Source organism: Anguilla rostrata, chromosome 11 (assembly GCF_018555375.3).
Source record: "Anguilla rostrata isolate EN2019 chromosome 11, ASM1855537v3, whole genome shotgun sequence".
Lineage (NCBI taxonomy): Eukaryota > Metazoa > Chordata > Actinopteri > Anguilliformes > Anguillidae > Anguilla > Anguilla rostrata.
Window position 1 is genome coordinate 29,180,145 of NC_057943.1, and position 23,099 is coordinate 29,203,243.

A 23,099-nucleotide genomic window follows, 5' to 3' on the forward strand; every position below is an offset into this window, starting at 1 on the left:
TTTCTCTTCAAACACACACCATTCACAGCTAGGGGTGCCATAGAGCACTTTTTTCACTCACTCGAGGCATATTCCAGCATAACACGCAACATTTCATACACTACAGAATGACACACAGCTACTACTCACTGGACGTCATAAGTAAGGCTATACAGTTAAACAATTATTTCGCATTTCTGGCCGACGGGGAGCTAATGAATTATGCTGGACTGAACTGTAAATGATATGCTAATCTGGATTTCCATCTCTTGTCAGGATTCTGATGCAAATTCTCCATGGGAGATGTAGGAATTGTCGTTTACAGTGACACATAAATGCTTAATCAATTTTTGCCTTAAAAGCTAGTAAATGAAATCAGCTTTGAAGAAAAGGGATTTTTTTAAAAAGCTATGTGGGGAAAAAAACAAATAGGCTCATGAACCCATGAAGAATGATATGACACACAATGGCGAGTCATCTGCTGAGTCCCAGCAGTGATCGAAGCCTGAGTAAAAACCTTGAATGTGAAGCGAATAGGAAAGCTTATACTCCAGTTCCATAATCCGAACAAAGCACGTCACGCGCACCTGCTTAAGCCTGTGCGTTTGCATCGTGCAGCGCGTCAGCAGTTGGGTAGCCAGTGATGCGGAGCATGAGCACGTTATGGCCTCTCTGCGTTGGATTTAGAGAGCGGGGAGAGGCCATTTCTGCCTGCCAGCCGTGTGCGTGTGTGTGTGTGTGTGTGTCACCAGCACACTCTTCCACGTGTTGCCCTGGAAACCGAGGGTTTGCAGCCTCAAGTACAGGAGCTCTTTATTATCATGGCGGTCTTGAATGACAAAAGACAAGGATTTACAAGACTCCAGCACCAAGGGCGAGTCCACTGGAGGCAACACACTGTGTACTGCGGTGTTTCTCAACCCTGGTCCTGGGGACCCACTGCCCTGTATGTTTTAGATGTCTCCCTGCTCCAGCACACCTGATTCAAATGATTGGGTCGTTATCAGGCTTCTGCAGTGCTGAATGAGCTTGGGATGATCCATAGACCCCTCAACCCTTCAACCATTTACCTTGAGCAAGACACTTGCCTTGGCTAGTTTAGTCTGTGCTCCTGGGCGGTTCCACCAAACAAGCGTGACACGTTCAATCCGAGGCCTCTGCCTGTTTGGGCCGACTGGATGGGACCTCCAAAGAGGCTAATGTTTCATTCAGTCACACTCCCAACTCAGACAACCTTCGGCAAGGAAATAACAATGATGTGACTGTGACTAAACTGCCCCCTAAAAAGGGAAGAACAAATAAAATCAGGTTAAGTTCTGTCATTAGACCAAGGGCATGGAAATTAGCTAAGGGTAAACTCCACACCGATGTAAAGAAAAAAATGTTTTGTTTTTTTTGTTAGTTACCACCAAGGAGGCTATGCAATGACTTCCGTCCATGCATCTGTTGCAGGAATATATGGAAGAGTAAAGGCTGGATTGCCATAAAATTTGCTGTGCATATTCATGTTCCCAAGAGGAAGAAACCTAGCGATTTTGGTGACCCCACAACATTTCCTTTAGTTCCATCATCAGGCCAAACATATCTCAAGAAGTAATGACTGGATTTCCAATGCATTTGCTGTGCACATTCATGCAGGGTGAGACTGTTGCGCCTTGGCAGAGCTCTGCACTCTACTAAGTACATGCTTTTTAGTTTATTTATTTGACACACAGAATTATCAATGCCTGCGACAGCTTGCCAGGTTGTGTAGGCAGAACCCTCGTGGTCTTCAAGTCCAGGCTCGCAGGGCTGGAATCTTTCTACTCCGCACGTAAAGGAAGAGGCGAGAAGGGCTGACTGGCTTGCTCTCATCATTGCATATTCTTATGTAAATTGAGGGACGTTTGGGCCACAGGTGTATGCTGCATATAGTTACAGCTAATCGGTTATTACTAAAATTATTATTACAGCCTCAAGATACATACCTCAAGAACCTACAAGTTAGAGAAGGATTCAAAAAAATGAATTAGAAGTACTCATTCGCATTGTTTGCCAGTGTGAGATCAGAACTGAACGCGAGCAGCCACTAGAAGCCAGCGAAGGCCGTTTCAAACAGTCACGTGCGAATAGCGCAGATGGAAGACCAGGTGCGGTTCCCTGAAGGCACAGGCCCATAGGCTGGCTAACAGGACGTTACAATACTCTCTCACACAGGTGACATAATTACGTTTGATCCTTTCATTGTCTTTTGTTGTAGGCCGGGCTGTACGCTGCTCTCACTGCAGCCAAGCGGTTTAATGCATCCAACAGCGCTATCACGACATTAGTCACGAATGAAATTACACAAAAAAAATATGGAAAGGTTTGTCCCTCGTGTTGCGGGCAGGGAGCAGGGCGTGCTGACACTCATTAACGACCTGCAGGAGTCACAGATGGCAGTGGCATATATTTGGGTAATCTTCCATTGCAGGCGCATGCCCGAAAGAGCGTTTTCTTTCAGGCACGCACAAGAAATACAATTAAAATGGACCTTACACCTTAAGGGTTTATATGATTATTTTAGTCAGGAGAAATCAGATGCCCGCCTTCTGGAAGCCATTGCCACACGTAAGCTATGGACAAAATAAAGGAATCGGGAGGCTTTAGCCATAACCGGCATACCGGGGTACAGTCATCTCCGACTGCAGCGCATGACAGCCCAACCGTACAAATTTAAATGAGCTTATGTGCTGCACTGCCTTGCTATGAAAACCGGAGTGACTACTATTCTCTGAGGGAGCCGTGTGTGGTGAGGCTCGACTTGAAGCCAACTGCTAATTAAATCACTTTATTTCATAGCTAATCACAAAAATTTTTTCAGAGAGAATCATACAAGCAGAGCCTCTAGCAGCCAAGTGAGTCACCCCTACACCAGACTGGAACAGTGAAATTGAGAGCAATTCATGTAGTGACTTATATTGAAGGGATCTCTACTGCCATCTAGTGGTAAAAAAAACCAAGTCAGCTTGAAACAAATAATGGCAACAACGCAAAGGTTTAAACAAATATGAGCTTATTATAATAGTGCACAAAGTACTGAAACTTTACTTATTTAACTCACCTGTACACCAGCAATATAACTAATCCTACTCAAGCCAAAGAGCAACATGACACCCATTATTTACACAAGAGCAATATTTTATTATGATAACAGTATCCCTCCACGCTTCCCGTATTTTGATAGCACATAAAAAAAATTATTAGTAACCAGTTGAACGTCAGGGGTTGCGTCAACTGTACGACAATAACTGCCATTGGCCCCTCCCACAATGACCCAGGATGTCGCCTCTACTCTCCAGCTCCTCCCCCTCCTTCAAAGAAGTCCATTCTCACAGGCATTTTATGACAAGCACCGCCTAACACTCCACAAAACTAACCAATAGAGAAAGGAGGCCTTTCAGAGTAGTCAAAAGAACAGAATGAGGCCTCACTGGATAGACCCTCACCCCCGTTCCCAAAAGTCCACCCAGGAAAGGAACCACAAGTTCCAGTCTCCTCACGGTCCCAACTTTCAACATTTGGACAGTTTCCGGTTGCTCATGGCGCTGTTGCACTGGTGGGTATTGAGGTCAAAACCACCACCAGTTTTCTTCCGGGTCTTTCTACAGAATTCCCACAGGCGTGTGAGAACAGGACAATGCTCCAAAGTCGCTCACTCGCTCTTCCCCTGAGCAAGGGCAGGTGTCCCACCAAGTGCACACTTGCAAGAGGGTGTAGGGAACGAAACGCAGTAAGAGCACAGCCAGCCTGCCCGGTTCAAACGCAGTATAGTCTTGGAGGAGATGACCGTTACCACTCTCGCAGACTAAAGAGTGAAACGGCTTCAAGCTGGCATGTCTGTACAGCGATGATTTAAACTGTCCTAGCAGAAAAAATGGCGCGACTCCACTGCTGGACACAGCGTCCGTTTGCAAAGGCCAGACTAAAACCTCGACCAGTAAGACTAAAACAGACTCTAACACGGCCGCCCAGAACGAAGAGGGTTCTGTGAGCGACAGGCAGATATACAGGCTCTACAGTGTAAAGATTGACTACAGAATTATTCAGTACAGTAATTGTGCTTTTACTCGCTAAAATACATGTTGCCTTAAATGGAAAAGAGACACGTTATGTGTGTTTCCAGAGCTTAATCATGTCTCACAATAAAAATGATAAGTTTTTTTTTTTCTTTTTTTTGTTTGGACAAAATCCAGTTTTGCCCAAGTGACTGAAAAAATGGGACGTTCCTTTGACTGCAGAGTTCTAGATCATAGATCTAATAGTTTCTGGCAGGTTTCAATGTCATCGTGCCCCCTTTTCGCCAAAAACGAAAACAAATCGCCAACTTGCATGTGAAATTAGATGAAGCAATTCCATTGCAGAAATCCAGGGACTTGAAATGAAGCTTTTCTGAACATATGTGAATGGCACAAATCTTTTTAAATGTCCTAGTGCCAAACTCCAGTCCTATAGGGCCATAGCAGATTTAACTCCAGTCCTGGAAGGCTGCAGTGTCTGCAGGTTTAACTCCAGTCCTGGAGGGCCGCAGTGCCTGCAGGTTTAACTCCAGTCCTGGAGGGTAAAACTGTCTGTAAGTTTAACTTCAGTCTAGCGGGCCACAGCATTTGCAGATTTTTGTAGTTTACTGTCAGCAGCCAATTTAGGTCTTGGAGGTGAGAGACTTATTTTGCCAATCAGGGACTTGAGACGCATGAAAAATCGGAATCCTCCAGGATCTAGTTAAACCTGCTGTGGCCCTTCAGCATTGGAGTTAAAGGGGTACTGTGTCCCTCCAGGACTGGAGCCTGACAGCCCTGCTGTGGTGGGAAAGGGAGCTCGCTGATGGCTGGCATGTTTTCTGACAGATGTGACCTGGAGGCTTCGTCAGGGGGCTGATGGGCCCAACAGCCTGGGACAAGCGATCTGCGCTGTGTGTACCACAGTCACCTTTGAGCGTACGTGGAAAAAAAGCAATAACAATACAAGGGAAAAGGTCCTCCCATGCTGCGAACTCTTCACCTCCCCGTTCACCAGTGTTCCGTTTGATTCTGTTGGTCAGGCAGAGGCTCCTCATTGGAGGATAGAGGGGTATGGACACTGGTGGTCAGAGAGACAGAGACGTGGGGGCGGGGCCTCTAGTGGCCACTCCCACCCATGTGCTCTCTCCTCAGGAGCCCTTTGAAGACCTTCATCTTCCCCGCCCCCGTCAGCTCGAAGCTGTACTCCATGGTTACGTAGGGCTTCTCCCCTTCAATCCCCCGCTGCAGGAGAAAGAGAAGGGAAGAGAAGGGGGGCAGAGAGAGAGAAAAGAGGGGGACAGAGGGTGGAGAAAGGTGGGAATGAGAGACACGTTGAGACTCACAAATACAGAAAGACCATAAGAGTGGTGCGCACACACACACACACACACAGACACACACACACACACACACACACACACGCGCACGCACATACGCACGTGCACACACGCACGCATGTACACAGGTACACGCACACACTCACACGTACACTGATAAATTAGGCACTGACAGGCAGCAAGCCTGCAGATGAACATGCAGTCAAACACACAGCCGCGTCAGGATCAGACAGCCAGAGGGTCAGAAGGGACACACGAAACACACCTACACTCAGACAGACAGACACTCAGACAGACAGACACGCCCGCTCACCTGCGCTCTCAGGAGGGTGTGGGGCAGCGTGACTCCGCCCATCAGCAGGCAGTTGACTCGCCGCAGGACGGAGGGGGCCACGGGGGTCACCAGGAAGTACAGCCCCCGCGCCGTGTCCGCACCCCGCAGTACACCTGCCCAACGCAACCTCAACGTCAGCACCTTATCACTCAAAGACATCTGCTTACATCTGAACAACTGATGCAGCTGAACAAGGGGTGGAGAACGTTCTAGATCAGTGGTGACCAACCCCTGGTACAGACTCAACGGCAGTGTTCTAGTTAGACTAATATCACACCCCTTCTGACAAAGCTGAACACGACAATTCATCATACGGCTAACAGTAATGTTCATGACTGTCCACAGCGCCAGGAACTTACAACATCCCTAAAACATACCATAAAAAATGAGATGGAGAGCTGTAGCGAGAGACACAGGGATAGAGGGGGAGAGAGAGGGGGAGGGGTCGGGGTACTCACCGAAGCCCACGCAGGGGCAGATGGGGGTGTGCGAGAGCAGGACGGGCCCCCCGGAGCCCCCCACCTTCTCCCCCAGGCAGCAGAGCCCCACCAGGCTGCCGTTAGCAGCGTAGAGCGTGTGCAGGGGGGCCACCTCAGAGTGAGTCACCCGCACCGCCACGGCCGACATGGGGACCTGCGGGAGGGGAGAGGGGAGGGGAGGAGGGGGGAGAGAGGGGGAGAGAGAGAGGGGGAGAGAGAGGAAGAGGAGGGGGAGAGGAGGGAGGGGGAGAGAGAGAACACATTAGAGAGAGAACATATTAGAGGTGTACCACAGAGTACCTCAGATAAGGGCACAAAGAGAGCAGGCCAGAGCCCAGAGACTCTCTCTCTCACTCACACACACTCACACTCTCTCACACTCACTGCAGGAGGGGCTTACCTGGTACGGGATGAAGCAGTGCAGGGGCCTCACGGGGCCCGACTCGGGGGCCTGCAGCTGGCTGAAGTAGGCCAGCAGGGCCAGGTCGCGCAGAATGTTGGAGCGGTGGTACCTCCTGCGACAGCAGAGAAACACAGCAGTGACTCTAACCGCCCGCTGCACACAGACCACACGTGACTCCAGCAGCCAGACCCAGGTCAGGGCCCCACAAGCCTTACACACTTTAAACACATTCACCTTATCATCTGGGGACAGCACTTACTATAGTGGAGACGGGCCAAGCCAGCGATATGCCAGCTAAGACAGGGGTCAGATTCTCAGCGGGCGGTTCAAGGAATGTGACTAATAAACCAGTGGCCTGCATCTCAAAGCTTACGCTTGAACCGCCCGACCGGCTTTCAGCAAGCTCACAAGATGGGTTGCGTCCCCAAAAGTGGGTGGTGGATTCAGGGCTCCACAGCGCTCTCGTTTTAGGAGCGTTTGCTCCAGAGAATTGATGTGCGCTAACTAAAAAAAATAATTTAGGAGCACTACAAAGTGGGACGCTTAAGTGTGCCCTTAAATTTTTTTGATTTACAAAAAAAATGTTACTGTTATCTTTTGCATTGCTAAATCAATCATTTATACAGGTGCAGGCCCTTGTAATGTGTCCATTAAAAACCAAACTGGCATCAGTACAGCTGCTCACACTTCCCTCGCCCCAAGCTCCCATAATTCTTAAGTCATCATCTATGATGTCAATGAGATGATGGTGAAATGCTTCATAGGAATTGCAGTACTATGCTTAATTGGAGGACCTGTTAGGCCAAGCACAGGGTTTGATTTATAATGCATGAAAACAAATCGAGCTGTATTTGGAGTAGACTACTACCGCAATAACCGTAAAGAAAGAGTCGACTGACTGAGCGGAGTGAACCAAACGCTGAAATTTCCTCACATGTTGCTCACGGTCCCCGCTCCCTCGAATTCCGACTGGACGCTGAGCAGCACGTGGGGCTGGGGCGCGGCTTGCTCTTCCGTGGGCGGAGCCGGGGGGCGGGTCTGCCAGCCGGGGGCGGAGCTCATGAAGGCTGGGGTGAGGTCTGCGCACTGGGTGGTGGAGCCGTAGCTCAGCTGCACCACGTGGGTGACGGAGAACAGTCGAATTAAGTCCACCAGCAGCTGGAAGCCAAAACCTACAGCAGAGGAGATGACCATCAGTGGGGGGGAGGAGACAGGGCACAGGCTGAACCTGACTTCCAGTGGTAGCAGGTTTAAATTCAGGAAATTTAATTCAATTTAACCAACTTAATTTCAATTCAGGAAAATTCAGTTCAGGTGACTTAATTGACCCATTAATACGTGAGATCACAAATATATGATTAGAATGTTCTTAACTGAACATTCTAATACTGATATATCACTGCAGGTAATTGAAAGCAATGGGGTTCTAGAACACTGACTGACTGAATTTTTCATAAAACGTTCCCTATTTGTAACATTCTAGGGTTAAATTCTAATAGAATGTAACAGGGCGTCCAATTCACAAGGTGAGCTTCAATTAATTTACTGAATCAACGGAACTGAAATGGAATTGACCCCAAATTTAGTCAGATGTCATGAAAGAGTGACATTAACGAAACAAAGCATCAGTTGACCCTTTATATATTATGGTGACTCAATGACATCCAACTAATCATCACATTCTGCTATGGAACTCATTGGAGCTCAGCTAGTAAAGGTTTGTGAAGCCCTGCTCTCCCATCATCAGCAGGAAGCGCTGGGACCGACCTTTGACCCAGCCCATGGTGTTGACGATGACGGGCGTCTCGCGGCTGTAGGAGCGCCACAGGAACTTGAGCGACTCCAGGTAGCGGTCCAGGTCCCTCTCGCAGGACGTCTCGCCGAAAAACACCATGTGCTCCGGGGTGCACTGGTGTGTGAACGGGGCGCCTGAGGAGAGAGCGAGAGAGAGAGAGAGCCACAACTGAACCGAGACTGCTCTGTGACATCATCATCACAAGGGGTGGTTTCGCACTGACGTCACAAAGCAGGCCACAAAGAGGCATTTCCTTAGCTCTCCCCATGCCACCAGTGAACCCTATGCAAACATATACTGCCAAGCTGTGGACTACAGTAGGGAAACAGAACAACTTGACCAAACAATGTGAAACCAAGTCATTAAAAACTTTGAAATAGCAAAAAAAAAAAATAAATAAACCAAAAAAATTATTTCCCACTGTACCGTTTGAAGCGTTGTACTGAAGGACACCACCGTAAACAGTCACTTCAGTTCAATTCAACTGTACTTCAGTTCAGTTGCAATAATGATATAATGAGATAGGAAAGCAAAGAGAAACAACGCCTTCTACAGAACGCTTTGCACAGATTCCGCCCAGAGTAATCTACGAGCCCCGCCCTCCACGGTTGGGCGTGGCTGCTCAGGCTCAGTCAGGTACGTACCCAGCAGCGGCTCGGTGACGGTGAGCAAGGACAGGCAGCCGGGAGGGGTGAACTCCGTCTGGCCAAGATCGCACTCCAGGTAGTCCACACTGGCAGTGCTGTACGGAGACAGACACGTACACACACACACAGACGGGCACACAGACACACGTGCACACACACACACACACACACACACAGTAAAGAGTGTAAGCGTTACATCCGTTAACACTTGAGTAGACAGAAGCTTCCACTCTTACACAGAGCACCGCTCATAGTGCAGCTGCTTTATCTCAACATGCCCTGACCCTTTCCGATCACGCACGTCGCCGCGACGACCTGGCGGGTGGGGGCAGCACTCACTGGTTGAGCAGGGTGTTGATGAGGTGCCGGGTGAAGGAGGACTTCCCGGTGTTCTTGGCCCCGCACACCAGGATGACCGGACAGCCATCAGATTCTTCTGTGATGGGGGGGGGGGGGGGTGGGGGGGGTGGCAGGGAACAGGGGATTGATGTTAATTTGATAATTAAAACATGACACAGTGACACATCCCTGGAGACAAGCGACACGATTGCAGCAAAGGAAATCAAGGGTTCATTAAAAGGGTTTAATGATAGGAGCGTATTTAACAAAGAACCCTGGGGCAGGAGTTTCTTTTTGTGTTAGTTTTTTTTAAAGAAGAGCAGGACATTCTGCCCTCCTTTCACACACTTGTGCTTTACTCAAACAGCGACAAAGCAGCCGGAGTAACTGACAGAGAAGGGACCACAGCTGAGAAAGTGCCACGGTGGGGGAATCGAACCCCCGTCCACGCGGGAGGAGCAGCGTACGGCTCAAGACTCGGCCGGCTGCCTGGCGGAGTGTGCACCTGCGGAAGAACTATGCGGGCCGCGGTGGGGGCTACCTTGGCAGGCGTGCAGCAGGCCGGAGAGGGCGTTCCGGTAGCTCTGTGACATCACAAGGCTTTCGCCGCCGCTGCTGCGCAGGGGGATGAGGCCCACTGCTGACAGGGGGCATTCCGGGACCGACGATTGGTCCAGCTCCCTCTGTCAACCAATCAAAGCGCAACTCTGTCAGTCTGCGGTCCTCCGAGTTTTTCTTTTTTTCTATTGTGGTTTTATCAGTTATAATGTCAACCGTTACAATACATTTATCCTATAAAAATATCGTCATCATTTTCCAAAATTAATGAAGAAATAGTGACGAAAAATAATATTTAGACATTTCTCTTAAGTAACAGGCCGAGAATAATGCTAATAACAGTAATAACAGACAGCAGATACAGCGGGTGTGCTAGCCCGGCGAGCGGCTGCGGGCTCACCGCGCTGAGGCTGAACAGGTCCCGGTGTTCCGGCAGGCTGGAGAGGAAGCGGGTCAGAGGGGTGTCCAGCGGCTCCAGCAGAACCAGGCAGCAGTCCGGATCCACCGCACCCAGGAGCCTCTTCCGCGGATCTGCTGCAGAACCACCACGGCAACAGGCCGGGTCAGAACCCGCCAGGGTCACACTACCTCACACAAGGGGTTCTCTAACTCAGTCATGATTCCCCCCCCCCCCCCCCCCAAAACACTGCATTCAGTTGTAGCCAATCCCTGGGTAATTTAAAGTTGTTGAAAATACGTCCCCTTGAACTTACAGGTTCGACTCACTGTCATTTGCTTTGGGTTTTGAGCTTGCATTTAGCTCAAATGATTTAGTTTCAGTGACCAGGTTGATACTCTTTCAGCAATTATGATCCTAATGATTTCATAATTATGAACCTAATTCAATTTAATTGTGACTGATTAAAAATTTAATCTTCCCCATTTCAGAAATCATTCGCAATATAGCACACTTAGTGAAAGCATTGCAAGTTGAACTGACCGAATTAAAGTTTCTGGGATGAAAGTACGGAACGTTCAGTCTTCATCGCTTTCGCCGCCATTTCAGAAATAATGCAGCGTTAACGGGGAAATAATCCAGTGGGGCGGGGCGAGTTTGGAGTCGTGGTTAGGAAAGATAACATGTGGGTAATAGGCTTGAGGAGTGTCCAAACCCAAACCGCAATGCCACACTACAGCTCACGATTCCCATCGGGCCAATGTGTCATTTGACCACTGGCACAGATGTTTATTTTTTACTTTTTTTCTTTCTGTTCTTTTCACACTGCATAAAATGCTCCGGTTGATGAAACCTCAGCGCATAACTGGAGTTAATAAGAGGTGTTCTTACAGAGTCTGTTGCTCCACTGAGGTCACCATTTACCAACCTACCGAGCAAAAACGGACCCATTTTTCCTTGGTGCTCATAACGCATGTGTGTTTGCATGTGTATGTGTGTGTGTGTGTGTGTGTGTGTGTGTGCGTCTGTGTGTGTGGGCGCATGTGCCTGCCTGCCCATGCGCTTCCCCTTCCCACAATCCACCTCCCCCTCAGAGCCCAGAGACCGTGACCCCTCCCTGGGGCAGTACCTATGGACAGGTATTTGCGGATGATGCTCTTGGCCTCCAGGCGGCGCTCTTTAACGCTCTTGCAGATGAGGGAGGAGTTTCCCATGGCGGTGATGGACAGGGGGAAGTGCGTGGGTGGGGAAAAGACGGGGTACGGCTGCTGGCCCTCTTCGATGGTGAACCCCAGCACCTCCACTCTCCCGTACAGGCAGGTGAGCAGGGCCTTCCCCCGGAAATGCAACCGCTGGGCAGAGAAGGAGGAGACTCAATTACCCAGGATGCAAACAAATCAGGTTTCACTTCCAGCGACATGAGTGGCCAAGCTTTGTGTGGTACTGTTTCAACTAAAGTAACTGTGGGTAAACTATATCTGCACACCACATTTGCAGCAATAATTTTTCTCAAAAGGAAAAACACAATCTAAAAATGTTTACAGAAAAATATAGGCCCACCAACAAAAGCTAGAATTGGCATTATATTGCATTATATTTATTTTGACGCTTTTATCAAAAGCGACATACAATAAGTGCATAATATACACATCCGGCACTGCACTAGAATGGTTCACTTGGTGTAATAAAACAAGCAGTTTTCGTGAGCATGTTGAGTTTTTTTAGCTAGCTGCTGAACTGCATAAAAATGCACACATTATAGCAGGGAATCCCTAGAAACTATAAATTTTCCCATACAAAACATTTCTATGAACTAACATTGAAAACAGAGAAATTGAGTTTGCGTATGAAAACACAGAACAGTCAGCAATGCAGTTGTGAATGCAACCATGCAGTAGAAATGAGTACATTTTGCATTCCACCACTCATACTGGAGACTGAAAGACGCATGCAGCGAGACGCTGCTATCCCAGCATGCAATGCTGCGTTCTGAAAGGTGAGCGCCGCTGTCCCCACCTACCTGTCCCTGCCGCATGAGCAGTACGGTCCAGTTGTGGATGGGGTCTCGCTCGGCGTGGTATGGCTCCTCCCCTTTTCCGTCGGGGTCCGTCCCCGCTGGGCGTTCCCCTTCCACACCATTCTGCAGGACTGACAGGGCGAAGGCGGTCCAGTACTCCGAGTCCTCCGAGCTGGACTCCGTCAGAAGGTGCGGCCCAGCGCCCCCATTGGTGTGGGCGTGAGGGTCCGATGAGCCAGGCTTAGCCTTCCCTTTGGTCTTCGGAGGAGGTCCCTGCCCCTGGCTCTGCCCAGAGTTGACCGGCCGAGCGCCACTCTTCAGTCTCTTTACGCTGTGCTGCCCCCTGCTGGACAACTGGTAGTACTTTTTGGCCATGGCAGTGTCTGGGCTGGTGCTTGCGGAGTCTGAGTTCACCATGCTGGATTTCTGGGTGTGGAACTGCCTCCTCTTCTTCTTGGCCTTCTTCATTTCCCCAGAACTCCTCCCTTTGGCCTTAGGGCCACCGTTTGCCACTTTCATGTTCTCCTGCCTAACCGCTGCTACTTTAAACTGCTGAACAGGGCACCTGTAGATAAATGTGACAATTAATTTGGCAGGTCACACAGTACACGTGAAATTGGAGAATAACAAGACAGGCGAGAAGACGCGAGACAATTCTGTTAATTTAAGTCTAGCCTAAAATATGAGAATCGCGTGGAAAACGAGATGATGGACCTCACCATTCGGTAGTAGCCTAATCAATACACAGTACGTGACCATTCCAGTGGTCTGGTAGTCAGAATGTCCACTTTCAAGACCAAAAGCTCCTGAGTTCTTACAAGGCACAAAGGCCAACTGATTAGCACTAATTATTAAAAATTACATTAAGAGCTAAAGTGTGTCGTCTACTACTTTAACCTTGTATCTGAATATCTTAAAATTGTTTACTTAAAACTAGAGTATGCATTTCAAACTACAAACCGACACTGACGCAGAATATCATGCATGGCGTTTCTTGCACACCGGTTTCGTAAACTAGGCAGCTTTTTATTGGTTAGCTATAACATCCCATAATATTTAAAAAAATATATATTCGTATTGATGCAGTAATAACTACTAGAAACTATAATATTATATTCCAAGTTATTATACAATACAATATATTGCACAATTTGCTCATCTAGATTAACTAGCGTTTGTTAAGTTGCGGGAAAGAGAATACCGATTGCCTCTTAAAATCGTTTTAACGTCTTAGTTGATGTACCTAGCTAACGTTAGCCACCTTAGCTAACTACAAGTCGCCATTACAAGACAAATCGTGTTTTATGCTTGCTGGACTGGTTCTGTAATGCTTAACAAAACTATAGGTTAAATTCATCGTCACTGCCACTCGCATGAAATACATAATCGATTCACCAAGGTGAATTCTGTACTGTAGTTACAAATTTTGCTAGCTGAACATAAGCAAGCATGCACCACTCTCCATTTGGCTATGAAACGATAGCTAGCTGTATAACGTTAGACACAATAACCTGGTTAGCAAATTTTCTATAGTACGGTCTACCTCCAAAAAAACAGTCAAAAAACAAACCTCACCTTACCTCTCTTGATCCGTACGACCACCAGCTAAGTGTTTATCTCGCACATTTAACGGCCCCTTATTTGTGTAACGTTAGCTCTCGGTCCATGTGTAGACCCCGCCGCCACAGCATGATGACTTGTTTGGCCAACCATCATTCTTCTGGCAGCACCGCACAAGTTAGCTAACTAGCCAACCTCGTTTTTCACACCAAGTATCAATTAATGTGGCCGGTTTTTATTAAACACCGTGTTAACGAAAGGCCCAAACAGAGTTAAACATGCAACTCTTCCATCTACACCTTCCAGTGGCAGGTCGAAGTCATTCAAATTTGTATTTTTTGAGAAATGTCGCCTCGGTGCCCGGTGCACTCCCTGCGCACTGTACAAAATGCTGGACAGTGAATACCCTCCCCTAAGTTTTTGTTTCCAATCTCTTGTCCGCAAGAGGGCCCCCTACTGTTGTAAAAAGCTAAAGTGTAATGCCTGCACGAAACCTACAACAGAACCTATGAACAGAACGAATGCTTTTTGGAGTTTGATTACACATAAAAAAAATACTGAGCGGTTGCTACAAAATGAATAATTTTTCGATTATGTACACATTGGGTGGCTAGTTGCACTTAATTTAAAGTACCCCTTAATACATTAACAGATAAAGTCACTGTGGTGGGGTGAAGTAACGTGACAAACAAAATAAGAGGTTCAAAACAAAGGGTCGCGATGTAAATTAATCAGCAGCGTTGAACTCAAACGTTTAATATAACCAGTAAGCTAAATATGGAATATTGAATTAATACTAATGAAGACATGTAATCTTTATTCTATTGATCGGTAAAACATCGATTTCTTTAAGCTAGTATGCACACCAGACACCAGTAGAGTCAACTTATACTATAGCTTCTCACGTTACCTCACATTTCCCTACTGGGCTCTCCACCAATGTCGTCACATCCTGTGTCTGCACCAATATGGCCTCCTATGTTGTAATAAAAAAAGTAATTCATGTCTTCAAGATTTCTGTTTAAGCATTAATCAAAGAATATAATTTCAGAGATTCTATAATTTCGTCGACTGAAACAGGAAGGACTTTTCCATCGAAATATTAAGGTGAGTGGCGCAGAACACTATTTTATCTGCAACAGAAATTAAAGCTTAGGGAGCGTCAGTAAAAACATCGATCTTACTGCAAACGTTGAGGTAAGGGCTTGTTAGCTACCTCAAATTATTGTAGCCGAATAGTTTTTGATGGAAAATGATAAAATCGACGGGTCACAGAAGCTTGGAAATCCAGCGCACACAGTAGCCACAAACCTAATAACGCCACTGCCATGAACAATAACAGTTATGCGGATACCAAGTAATTTATTAAATGTTCATTTCCTGAAATACACGAGACATATACTTTCTGAGCCATAATGGGAGTTCTTCTATTGTATTTGACCAAATAAGCGTTTTATGTAGCTAGCAAGGAAGCATTGCGATCTAGATCGCTATCTTGGAAGCAAACATTGGCCGTTAGAAATCCCGTGTAGAACAAAAACATGAATCTGTCCCCCAGGGAAAGCAACCACATAACAAATTATCAATGATAACTCAGGAATATTATGTGTATTAGCATTACTAAATCGCCATATCGTCTGGATTGGGTCTCAAACGTTTATATAGTGTCTTGAGTTCACTTTCCTCCTCTCCCCATCTGGTTGTTGCAGGTTTCAAGGAGGAGATGGCTGTGCCTCACGCCCATGCCCAGCGCGTGCTGTCCTTCCTCAACCAGCAGAGGGGGCTGGGCAGGTTCTGCGACGCAATGCTGAGTTTGGGCAGCGGGCAGGTGTACCTCGCACATCGCAACGTGTTAGCATGCTTCAGCGAGCTCTTCCAGGAGGCCTATACAACCACCACGGCCTGCATGGAGGTCTGCCTACCAGAGGAATGCCCTACAGATGGACTGGAGGTGGTCCTGGACTTTGTGTACACCGGGGAGCTTAAATTGGACTCTGTCAACTTGGAAAAAGTGCGAAGGGCGGCTGTCAGCCTGTCAGTACCAGACGCTGTCAACCTCTGCCAGAACTTCAGCTGCCAGCAGAGATTGCCTCAGAGGCCCAAGACCGAAGAGCTGGGGACCGGGGATGAAGGTTACAGGGGGCCCAACGTTCCCTCTATTCCCCAGGACACCTCCAGCTCTGAGACCCCAGTGAAGGGAAAGCAGAAACCCAGGCCGACGTCCAAAACCCGGCCTAAAGCCGCCAGTACCACACCCAAACAGACCGCCCCCATCCCGCCCCCCACCACTACAACACGCTCTGGCCGTACGGTCAAGGGACCCAGTCGCCTGCTCAGGGACAGCCCCACCCCACCTCTCACCCCGCGCGGAGGCGCGCCCAGGAAGGCCGACCCCGGGACCCTAGAGGGGGGAAAGGGAGGAGCAGAGGAAGGAGGTCAGAGCAGAGACCGGCCTGCCAGTGAGCCTGAGGTACCTGGATTTATCTCCATCAGGATAAGGATGTGAATCCACTTAAATGGCAGAAATCAGGCCTAGAGCCAAGATGGTGTAGTTATGTAAGAAAATGTTATGAAAATGTCTTGTGAGGCACGAGGCAAGCTTTCTTAAAAAAAAAAAAAAGTTTCTTTGTTATGTGATTAAATATATATGTTTAATGTGGTCAACTAAACAGAAAAATAGGAAAAGTTGTTTTGAAACTTAAAATCCAGTTCAACAGAAAAAGTGATTGTTAATGTTTGGAGCTGCAGTGTGTTTGTTTAACCCTTTGAAGGGTAGGTTTTTTGGAATGTTTTTTTCTAAATTCTAAGTCAGTGTTGTGGAACTCCATTGCTTTCCAGTAGCGAGTGTTACATCAGCATTACAATAGTCTGGTAAGAACGTTCTAATGACATATTTGTGATAGCAAAAGCAACGTTTTTGGCTCTTGTGACTTACTTACCAAAGAAACACGGGGTGGGTTTCTGTTCCCAGGTGGGAGGGAACTCAGAGCTGGCCAACGACAATGAGGAAGATGATGCTGGCGAGGTGGAAGGGCTTCAGGAGGACACGGACGAGGAGTACCTGCCCCGCTCCCTTCCCGCCGCCACCGGGGGGCCCCAGAGGGCCAGACGTAAGGGCCGCGGGAAAGCTGTCAACAAGGAGAACGGCGAGGGGGCGCTTCGGGATCCCAAGAGGAGCTCTGTCCAGTGCCCCACGTGCCACAAGACCTTCCTCAGCAAATACTACCTCAAGGTGCACAACCGGTAAGCACTGGCAAACACAAACGATAAGTTTAATGTGAGTTGGTCTGGTCTGGCTGAGAGTATTCATCTTCTTTTCCAAAGCCTTTTTCCTTCGCTGTATCTTTCACTGTAAATGGAGAGATTAGTGACACTGCATTAGGCTGAGACACACACACACCTAACCGCAGTTATGAACCATGTTTTAAGGCTGAAAAACAATAGTGTATTTTCTTCTAAGACAGGGCAATAGGAGTTAGTATATTTATTTTGTGTGTAGGATGCTGTTATGAGTTATTATTTACACGGAGATTCATCCATTGTGATTACCTCATAAAAAACATTACATTACATTACATTACATTACATTCATTTGGCAGACGCTTTTATCCAAAGCGACGTACAAGAAGTGCATTTTCATGATCGTAGACAACTGCTGAACACGGGTTCAGTAAGGTACAATTACTTATTTTGTACAGCTATTTCTAGCTGAGAACAATGAACACTATCCTGGTCTAACATCTGCAAAGCCAATCTAGGCAGAAGATTAAGCTAGAGTATTAGGACAAATACAATTTACCAAGAAGTGCAGGGATAAAAAAACATTTATGTGTTGGAGCAATAGTTAATGAACATAACACGGATCGCAGGCCTCGCAGGTTCAAAACCATCAGTCTACACAGAGCACGGTATCCCAGCAGCCCGCGGGATGAAAATGTCACGGCAGAATGTCGCGGCAGACCCAGCCGAAGTTGCCTCGGCGTGGAGCGCCGCTTCTCACGTGGGCTTTTTCCACACCGCAGGCGCCACACCGGGGAGAAGCCGTTCGAGTGCTCCAAGTGCGGCAAGTGCTACTACAGGAAGGAGAACCTTCTGGAACACGAGGCGCGGAACTGTCTGAACAGGGCAGGCGTGGTGAGTCTCGCCACCGCATAAATCAGCAGACAGCTCCCTGTCTCCAGATATGGTGCCCAGGGTCGCATTCCTAAGCCACTACACACAAACCTCAGACAAAAAACTCATTTAATACATTAGACGGCACCTTGGTTAAAACACTGTACAGGAAGTACCAAATTCTGAGTTCCTGTTTAAGACGATAAGTTGTGTGATGCCTCTGTTTACTCCGTGCTGTGTGTGTGTGTGTGTGCGTGCGGCGCAGGTGTTCTCGTGCTCCATGTGTCCCATGACGTTCAAGAGGCGGCTGGAGCTGCGGTTCCACATGGTCACGCACACGGGGGAGATGCCCAACAAGGTGAGTCCCGCAGCTCCGGCCAGGCCGCCCGTGGCCTGCAGGGCCCTCATCCTCTACAGCCACATTTCTAAAGCAGCGCTAACGCTGGGCGAGATAACGCTGCTCCACAGCATCTCTGGGCCCTCATCTTCTACAGCCACATTTCCACAGCAGCGCTAACGCTCCTCCACAGCCATCACTGGGCCCTCATCCTCTACAGCGACATTTCCACAGCAGCGCTAACACTGGGCAAGCTAACGCTGCTCCACAGCATCTCTGGGCCCTCATCTTCTACAGCCACATTTCCACAGCAGCGCTAACGCTCCTCCACAGCCATCACTGGGCCCTCATCCTCTACAGCCACATTTCCACAGTAGCGCTAACCTGGGAGAGCTAACGCCCCTCCAGAGCATCTCTGGGCCCTCACTTCTATAGCCACATTTCCACAGCAGCGCTAACACCAGACGAGCTAACGCTCCACAGCCATCTTTGGGCCCTAATAAATAAATGAAATATGTTCCATGATAAGTGACCAAGTATCTGTTCCGTCATGAAATTTGTGCATTTCTGTTTCACTTAATGATTACTTTGCCTCAAAATATAACCAAAAAAACGAAACTATGTCACACCTTGTACACATTATAAGGAATCCACCATTTAAATGAACTGTTTATTATAAGTGCTATAACGTCGTACTGAATTCAGCTCACTTTACATTGTCATCGGTCTTTGTGTCAGTGTACATCCTGCCCTGAGCAGTTCATGCAGAAAAAGGACCTGAAGATCCATCTAATCAAGGTCCATGGAGCCCCCAAACCACATGCGGTGAGCCCTTCCAGACTGTCACATATCAGAGTTTGTGTCTCCTTTCAGTGAGCTGGAATAATTTTATACGCTCGGCTTATGGTCTTAAACTCAGACCTTAAATATCTCAATAAGAGGCTGAGGACGAGCCTGACGTATTTACACGCATTAAGAATGTCTGCACTCGTTGACAGCCGGGAACAAGGGTGGTATTTCCCAAAGCAGGATTACTGAGTTAGCTGGACAACTACTCTGAGTAAAAACCGGAATGGCTCTTTTGTAGATGTAGTCTATATTCCAGATTTGGGAGGGTTTCAGGTTTTACTTGCAGTTATCCAGCTGACTCAGTAATCCTGCTTTGTGAAACAGGATTGCTCAGTGCTCAGTTGAAAATATTCAACAGTAAATACTGGTGGCCCCCCAAGATGTTTAGGGTCTGGCAACTGGTTTTTTCAGAATTATCAGGAAAATAATCTCAATCCCGGAGTGTGGGGACTCTATTTCCCACAGTGCTCCCTGTGTCCCAAGTGCTTCCTGTCCCGTACGGAGCTGCGTCTGCACGAAGCCTCCAAGCACCGCGGGGAGAAGCTGTTCGTGTGTGAGGAGTGCGGGCACCGCGCCTCCAGCCGAAACGGCCTGCAGATGCACATCAAGGCCATCCACAGGTAGGGCTGGGGGCGGGGACCCAGGGGGATCATGGGACAGAACAGGGACAGTGACGTGTATACTGAGGAGACAGAGGGGTAATGAGTCAATATAACAACACTATGGTCTGTATTTAGGACAGAACTAATTAACAGACAGCATTAATAAGTAAAACACTGTGGTCTATAATTAAGACACAAAAGGAAAACGAGTAACTATTACACTGTGGTCTGTACTTAGGATACAAAAGGGTGATGAGTAAATATAACAACACTATGGTCTGTACTTAGGACACAAAATGATAATGAGCGAATATAACAACACTATGGTCTGTACTTAGGACAACGTGGCATTAAACGTGAGCTAATCTAACATTATAGTCTGTAATGAGGACCAATAGGAATAATGAATAAATATAACACTTTTCTGCACTTTGAACACAGAGTGTTAATGGGTGAATATAACAAAACTGGTCTGTATGTAGGAGACGGCCTGTCTCAGGGACAGTGAGAGACAGCCAAGCTAGCTTTCAGTGCACGAAAGGGTCAGGGCTTAAGAGAGTCTGCACAGATTCAGTGAATTCACAGGAGAGTCTGGAGACTGATTGGCCGTAATGTGTTCTCGTGGCCTCCAGGAACGAGCGGCCATTCGTGTGCGAGTTCTGCAACCACGCGTTCACCCAGAAGGCCAACCTCAACATGCACTTGCGCACACACACTGGAGAGAAGCCCTTCCAGTGCCACCTCTGTGGGAAGACCTTCAGGACACAAGGTATCTGCCCACCAGACTCCTGACACACAACCCCGAGCTTCTGGAACTTTCCAGGCTCAGAGTTACCGACATGTCTGCTTGAGGGCTTGACAGACTTGAGGATACCCTCTGCCTCTCCCCCATTTCACACCTACCAGGAACAGCATGGGCACTCCCACACACACACACACACACACACACGCATGTATGCACACAGTTCACCTTCACCTGTCCCCACAGCCAGCCTGGATAAGCACCACCGCACGCACACGGGCGAGCGGCCCTTCCGCTGCGAGTTCTGCGACCAGCGCTTCACGGAGAAGGGGCCGCTCCTGCGCCACGTGGCCAGCAAGCACCAGGAGGGCCGGCCGCACTACTGCCACATCTGCAGCAAGACCTTCAAGGGTGAGCCCGCCGCAGCGCTAACAAATCAGCCCAGCACTAGCGTATGGGCCACAGCGCTAACCTATCAGCCCAGTGCTAGCATATGGGCTGCAGCGCTAACCTATCAGCCCAGTGCTAGCATATGGGCTGCAGTGCTAACCTATCAGCCCAGTGCTAGCATATGGGCTGCAGTGCTAACATATCAGCCTGGTGCTAGGATATTGGCTACAGCGCTAACATATCCCGTTAAGAAGAGCCGAAATGCTAACATAAGAGCAGAGCAATAATATAGCAACCCACTGCTATCTGTAGTTTGGAGTCTGCAGTTTGGCTCTTGCAAAGGAGAGTTCAAAATGCATGTGATATTAGATTTATTCATTGTTCATTCTGTCTACAGGAGTGCAGGCACTGGACCATGATGTATTTGTTAATTTGCTTGCTGACAGAAACAAACCATGCGTGGAAGATTATGCTCAGCATTTTGTGGTCTAGTGAGGAAAAATGATTGTTTCTTTCACAGTAACAGATGTTTTACATCTCTCCCTTCACTAAATGCCTAATTACAGCTGGATGAATTATTGGATGTAACGGTCCATATGCTCTGGATGTTCTTTGTTTAAGATAGAAATTCCGCAGACCAGAAAACTGATAAAATACCATTATGAGAATTAGGAGAAAAGTTGACCCCAATTTTAAAAATATGTTTAAGAAAAACAACATGTGCATTGCATTAAACACTCTCATATAGGAGAAACTGAGCAACAGAATTTTGTATATTCCAGATTGATATGTTTATTTGCACTAGTTAGTTTAGTAGTGTGCAGATTTCTCTTTTGTACCCCAGGCACCTGAACTTTTTGCACACACAAGCACTGCAGTGTCCTCACCCTGCTTTACCCCTCCCCCCCAGCCATAGAGCAGCTGCGGGTTCACGTCCGACGGCATAAAGGCATGCGGAAGTTCGAGTGCGTCGAGTGCGGGTACAAGTTCACCAGACAGGTAGGTCACGGAGAGAATGTGAACCAATCAAAGGTGATCATCTTTGTGATATCTGTCCATCTCTCTCAAGGGTTACATTAAAGTACAAACACTATAAAATAATGATTTCACCCATTTAAATGAAAATGGGAAAAGCAATATGGTACTTAGGGGGACATGGGTTGACTCAACACCATAAGTTGTTTCTGACAAATGTACAGTTTGGTTGTGACAAAATAAAGGCTTCTTAAAACTCAAAACTCTCTCCCTCCCTCCCTCCCTCTCTTTTAGGCACATCTGCGTCGACACTCCCAGATCCACAACCGGGTGGAGAACTACAACCCGAGGCAACGGCGCCTACGCAACCTGGTGGTGGAGGACGAGAAGGCGGTTGAGGGGGCGGGCCCGGCGGTCGGCGACATCATCAGCGTCATGATCCAGCCCAGCGCCATCGTGGTGGAGGAGGTGGTGTCCACCCAGGGGGCGGGGCCCAGCGAGGCGGGAGAGGAGGGCGAGGGGGAGGGGGAGGGGGAGGCTGAGGAGGAGGGAGAGGGAGAGGGAGAGCGGGAAGGGGAACAGGAGGGGGAGGAGGAAGGGGAAGGGGAGGGGCCGGCGTTCTCCGTGGCAGACGTGATGGAACAGACTCTGCTGGTCACCGGGGCCTACCCCAGTGACCACGCTGCCGTGGTAACCGAGGAGATGGCTGAGGGCGGAGCCGAGGAGAAGGCCTGAGGAACGTCGCTCCCTGTCCTCGCTCCCGCGTTCGACGCCGTGGCCACACGCAGGACACGACCCACGGCACACGGCTGCACATCCCTTTGTGAAGTAGCCAGGAATGCCATTCGTCATGATTAATCGGGAAATGCTGATTTTCACACCTCAAATGTCTGAACCAGAGGCAGGACCTGAGTGTGTCATCAACACGCACAAGAGCTTTTGTGCTCAGACTTCTGACAGCAGAGAAGAATGTTCAACTGTAAATACTGGCAGCCGTGAAGTCATTTAGGGTCTGAAAATCAGTTTCATGATTTATCAAGAAATTCATCACCAAGTAACACTTTGCAAAAAAAAAAATGTTTTTGTAAATTTTTAAAAATGAAATGCTGTCTTTTTTAATGCTGAACATTGCCAATTGTAATAAAAAAAAAAACTGTCAGGACGCCAGTCGCGGATGCAACTGTGACTCTTTGGGAGACGAAGGCTGTTGGTAAGGTAATAAGAACA

At 48.1% G+C, this 23,099-nt stretch overlaps 2 protein-coding genes across 5 annotated transcripts; one reads left to right on the forward strand and one right to left on the reverse strand.

The window, feature by feature from the left end:
• Nucleotides 1-3,117: 3,117 nt before the first annotated feature.
• On the reverse strand, nt 3,118-14,913 carry nol9 (nucleolar protein 9). 4 transcript variants are annotated; one of them, XM_064299242.1, is made up of 13 exons: nt 14,775-14,913; nt 12,308-12,869; nt 11,417-11,639; nt 10,291-10,424; nt 9,874-10,015; nt 9,333-9,429; nt 8,991-9,088; nt 8,319-8,480; nt 7,486-7,723; nt 6,549-6,663; nt 6,128-6,302; nt 5,649-5,782; nt 3,118-5,240 (listed from the first exon to the last, which is right to left on the reverse strand). In XM_064299242.1, exons 2-13 carry the CDS (start codon nt 12,821-12,823, stop codon nt 5,115-5,117), a joined length of 2,160 nt encoding a protein of 719 aa, XP_064155312.1. In that variant the 5' UTR covers nt 12,824-12,869; nt 14,775-14,913; the 3' UTR covers nt 3,118-5,114. The 4 variants fall into 4 exon arrangements, with proteins under 4 accessions (XP_064155312.1, XP_064155311.1, XP_064155310.1 ...); XM_064299241.1 differs by lacking the exon at nt 14,775-14,913 and adding an exon at nt 13,885-14,247; XM_064299240.1 differs by lacking the exon at nt 14,775-14,913 and adding an exon at nt 13,880-14,247.
• On the forward strand, nt 14,831-23,039 carry zbtb48 (zinc finger and BTB domain containing 48). The gene is made up of 11 exons (XM_064299239.1): nt 14,831-14,971; nt 15,574-16,334; nt 16,836-17,107; nt 17,887-17,998; nt 18,243-18,335; nt 19,053-19,139; nt 19,629-19,783; nt 20,398-20,534; nt 20,754-20,918; nt 21,808-21,896; nt 22,167-23,039. The coding sequence occupies exons 2-11, from the start codon at nt 15,588-15,590 to the stop codon at nt 22,605-22,607; spliced, it is 2,298 nt and encodes a 765-aa protein (XP_064155309.1). The 5' UTR covers nt 14,831-14,971; nt 15,574-15,587; the 3' UTR covers nt 22,608-23,039.
• The last annotated feature ends 60 nt before the right edge of the window (nt 23,040-23,099 follow it).

Coding starts and splice junctions, on each gene's coding strand:
- nol9 (XM_064299242.1), bottom strand. CDS start 12,823: ATGAAAGTGGCAAACGGTGGCCCTAAGGCCAAAGGGAGGAGTTCTGGG. Junction 10,016..10,290: donor ACCTGTTCAGCCTCAGCGCG/GTGAGCCCGCAG, acceptor ATTGGTTGACAG/AGGGAGCTGGACCAATCGTC. Junction 5,783..6,127: donor CTGCCCCTGCGTGGGCTTCG/GTGAGTACCCCG, acceptor TGCGTTGGGCAG/GTGTACTGCGGGGTGCGGAC.
- zbtb48 (XM_064299239.1), top strand. CDS start 15,588: ATGGCTGTGCCTCACGCCCATGCCCAGCGCGTGCTGTCCTTCCTCAAC. Junction 19,784..20,397: donor CACATCAAGGCCATCCACAG/GTAGGGCTGGGG, acceptor CGTGGCCTCCAG/GAACGAGCGGCCATTCGTGT. Junction 20,919..21,807: donor CTGCAGCAAGACCTTCAAGG/GTGAGCCCGCCG, acceptor CCTCCCCCCCAG/CCATAGAGCAGCTGCGGGTT.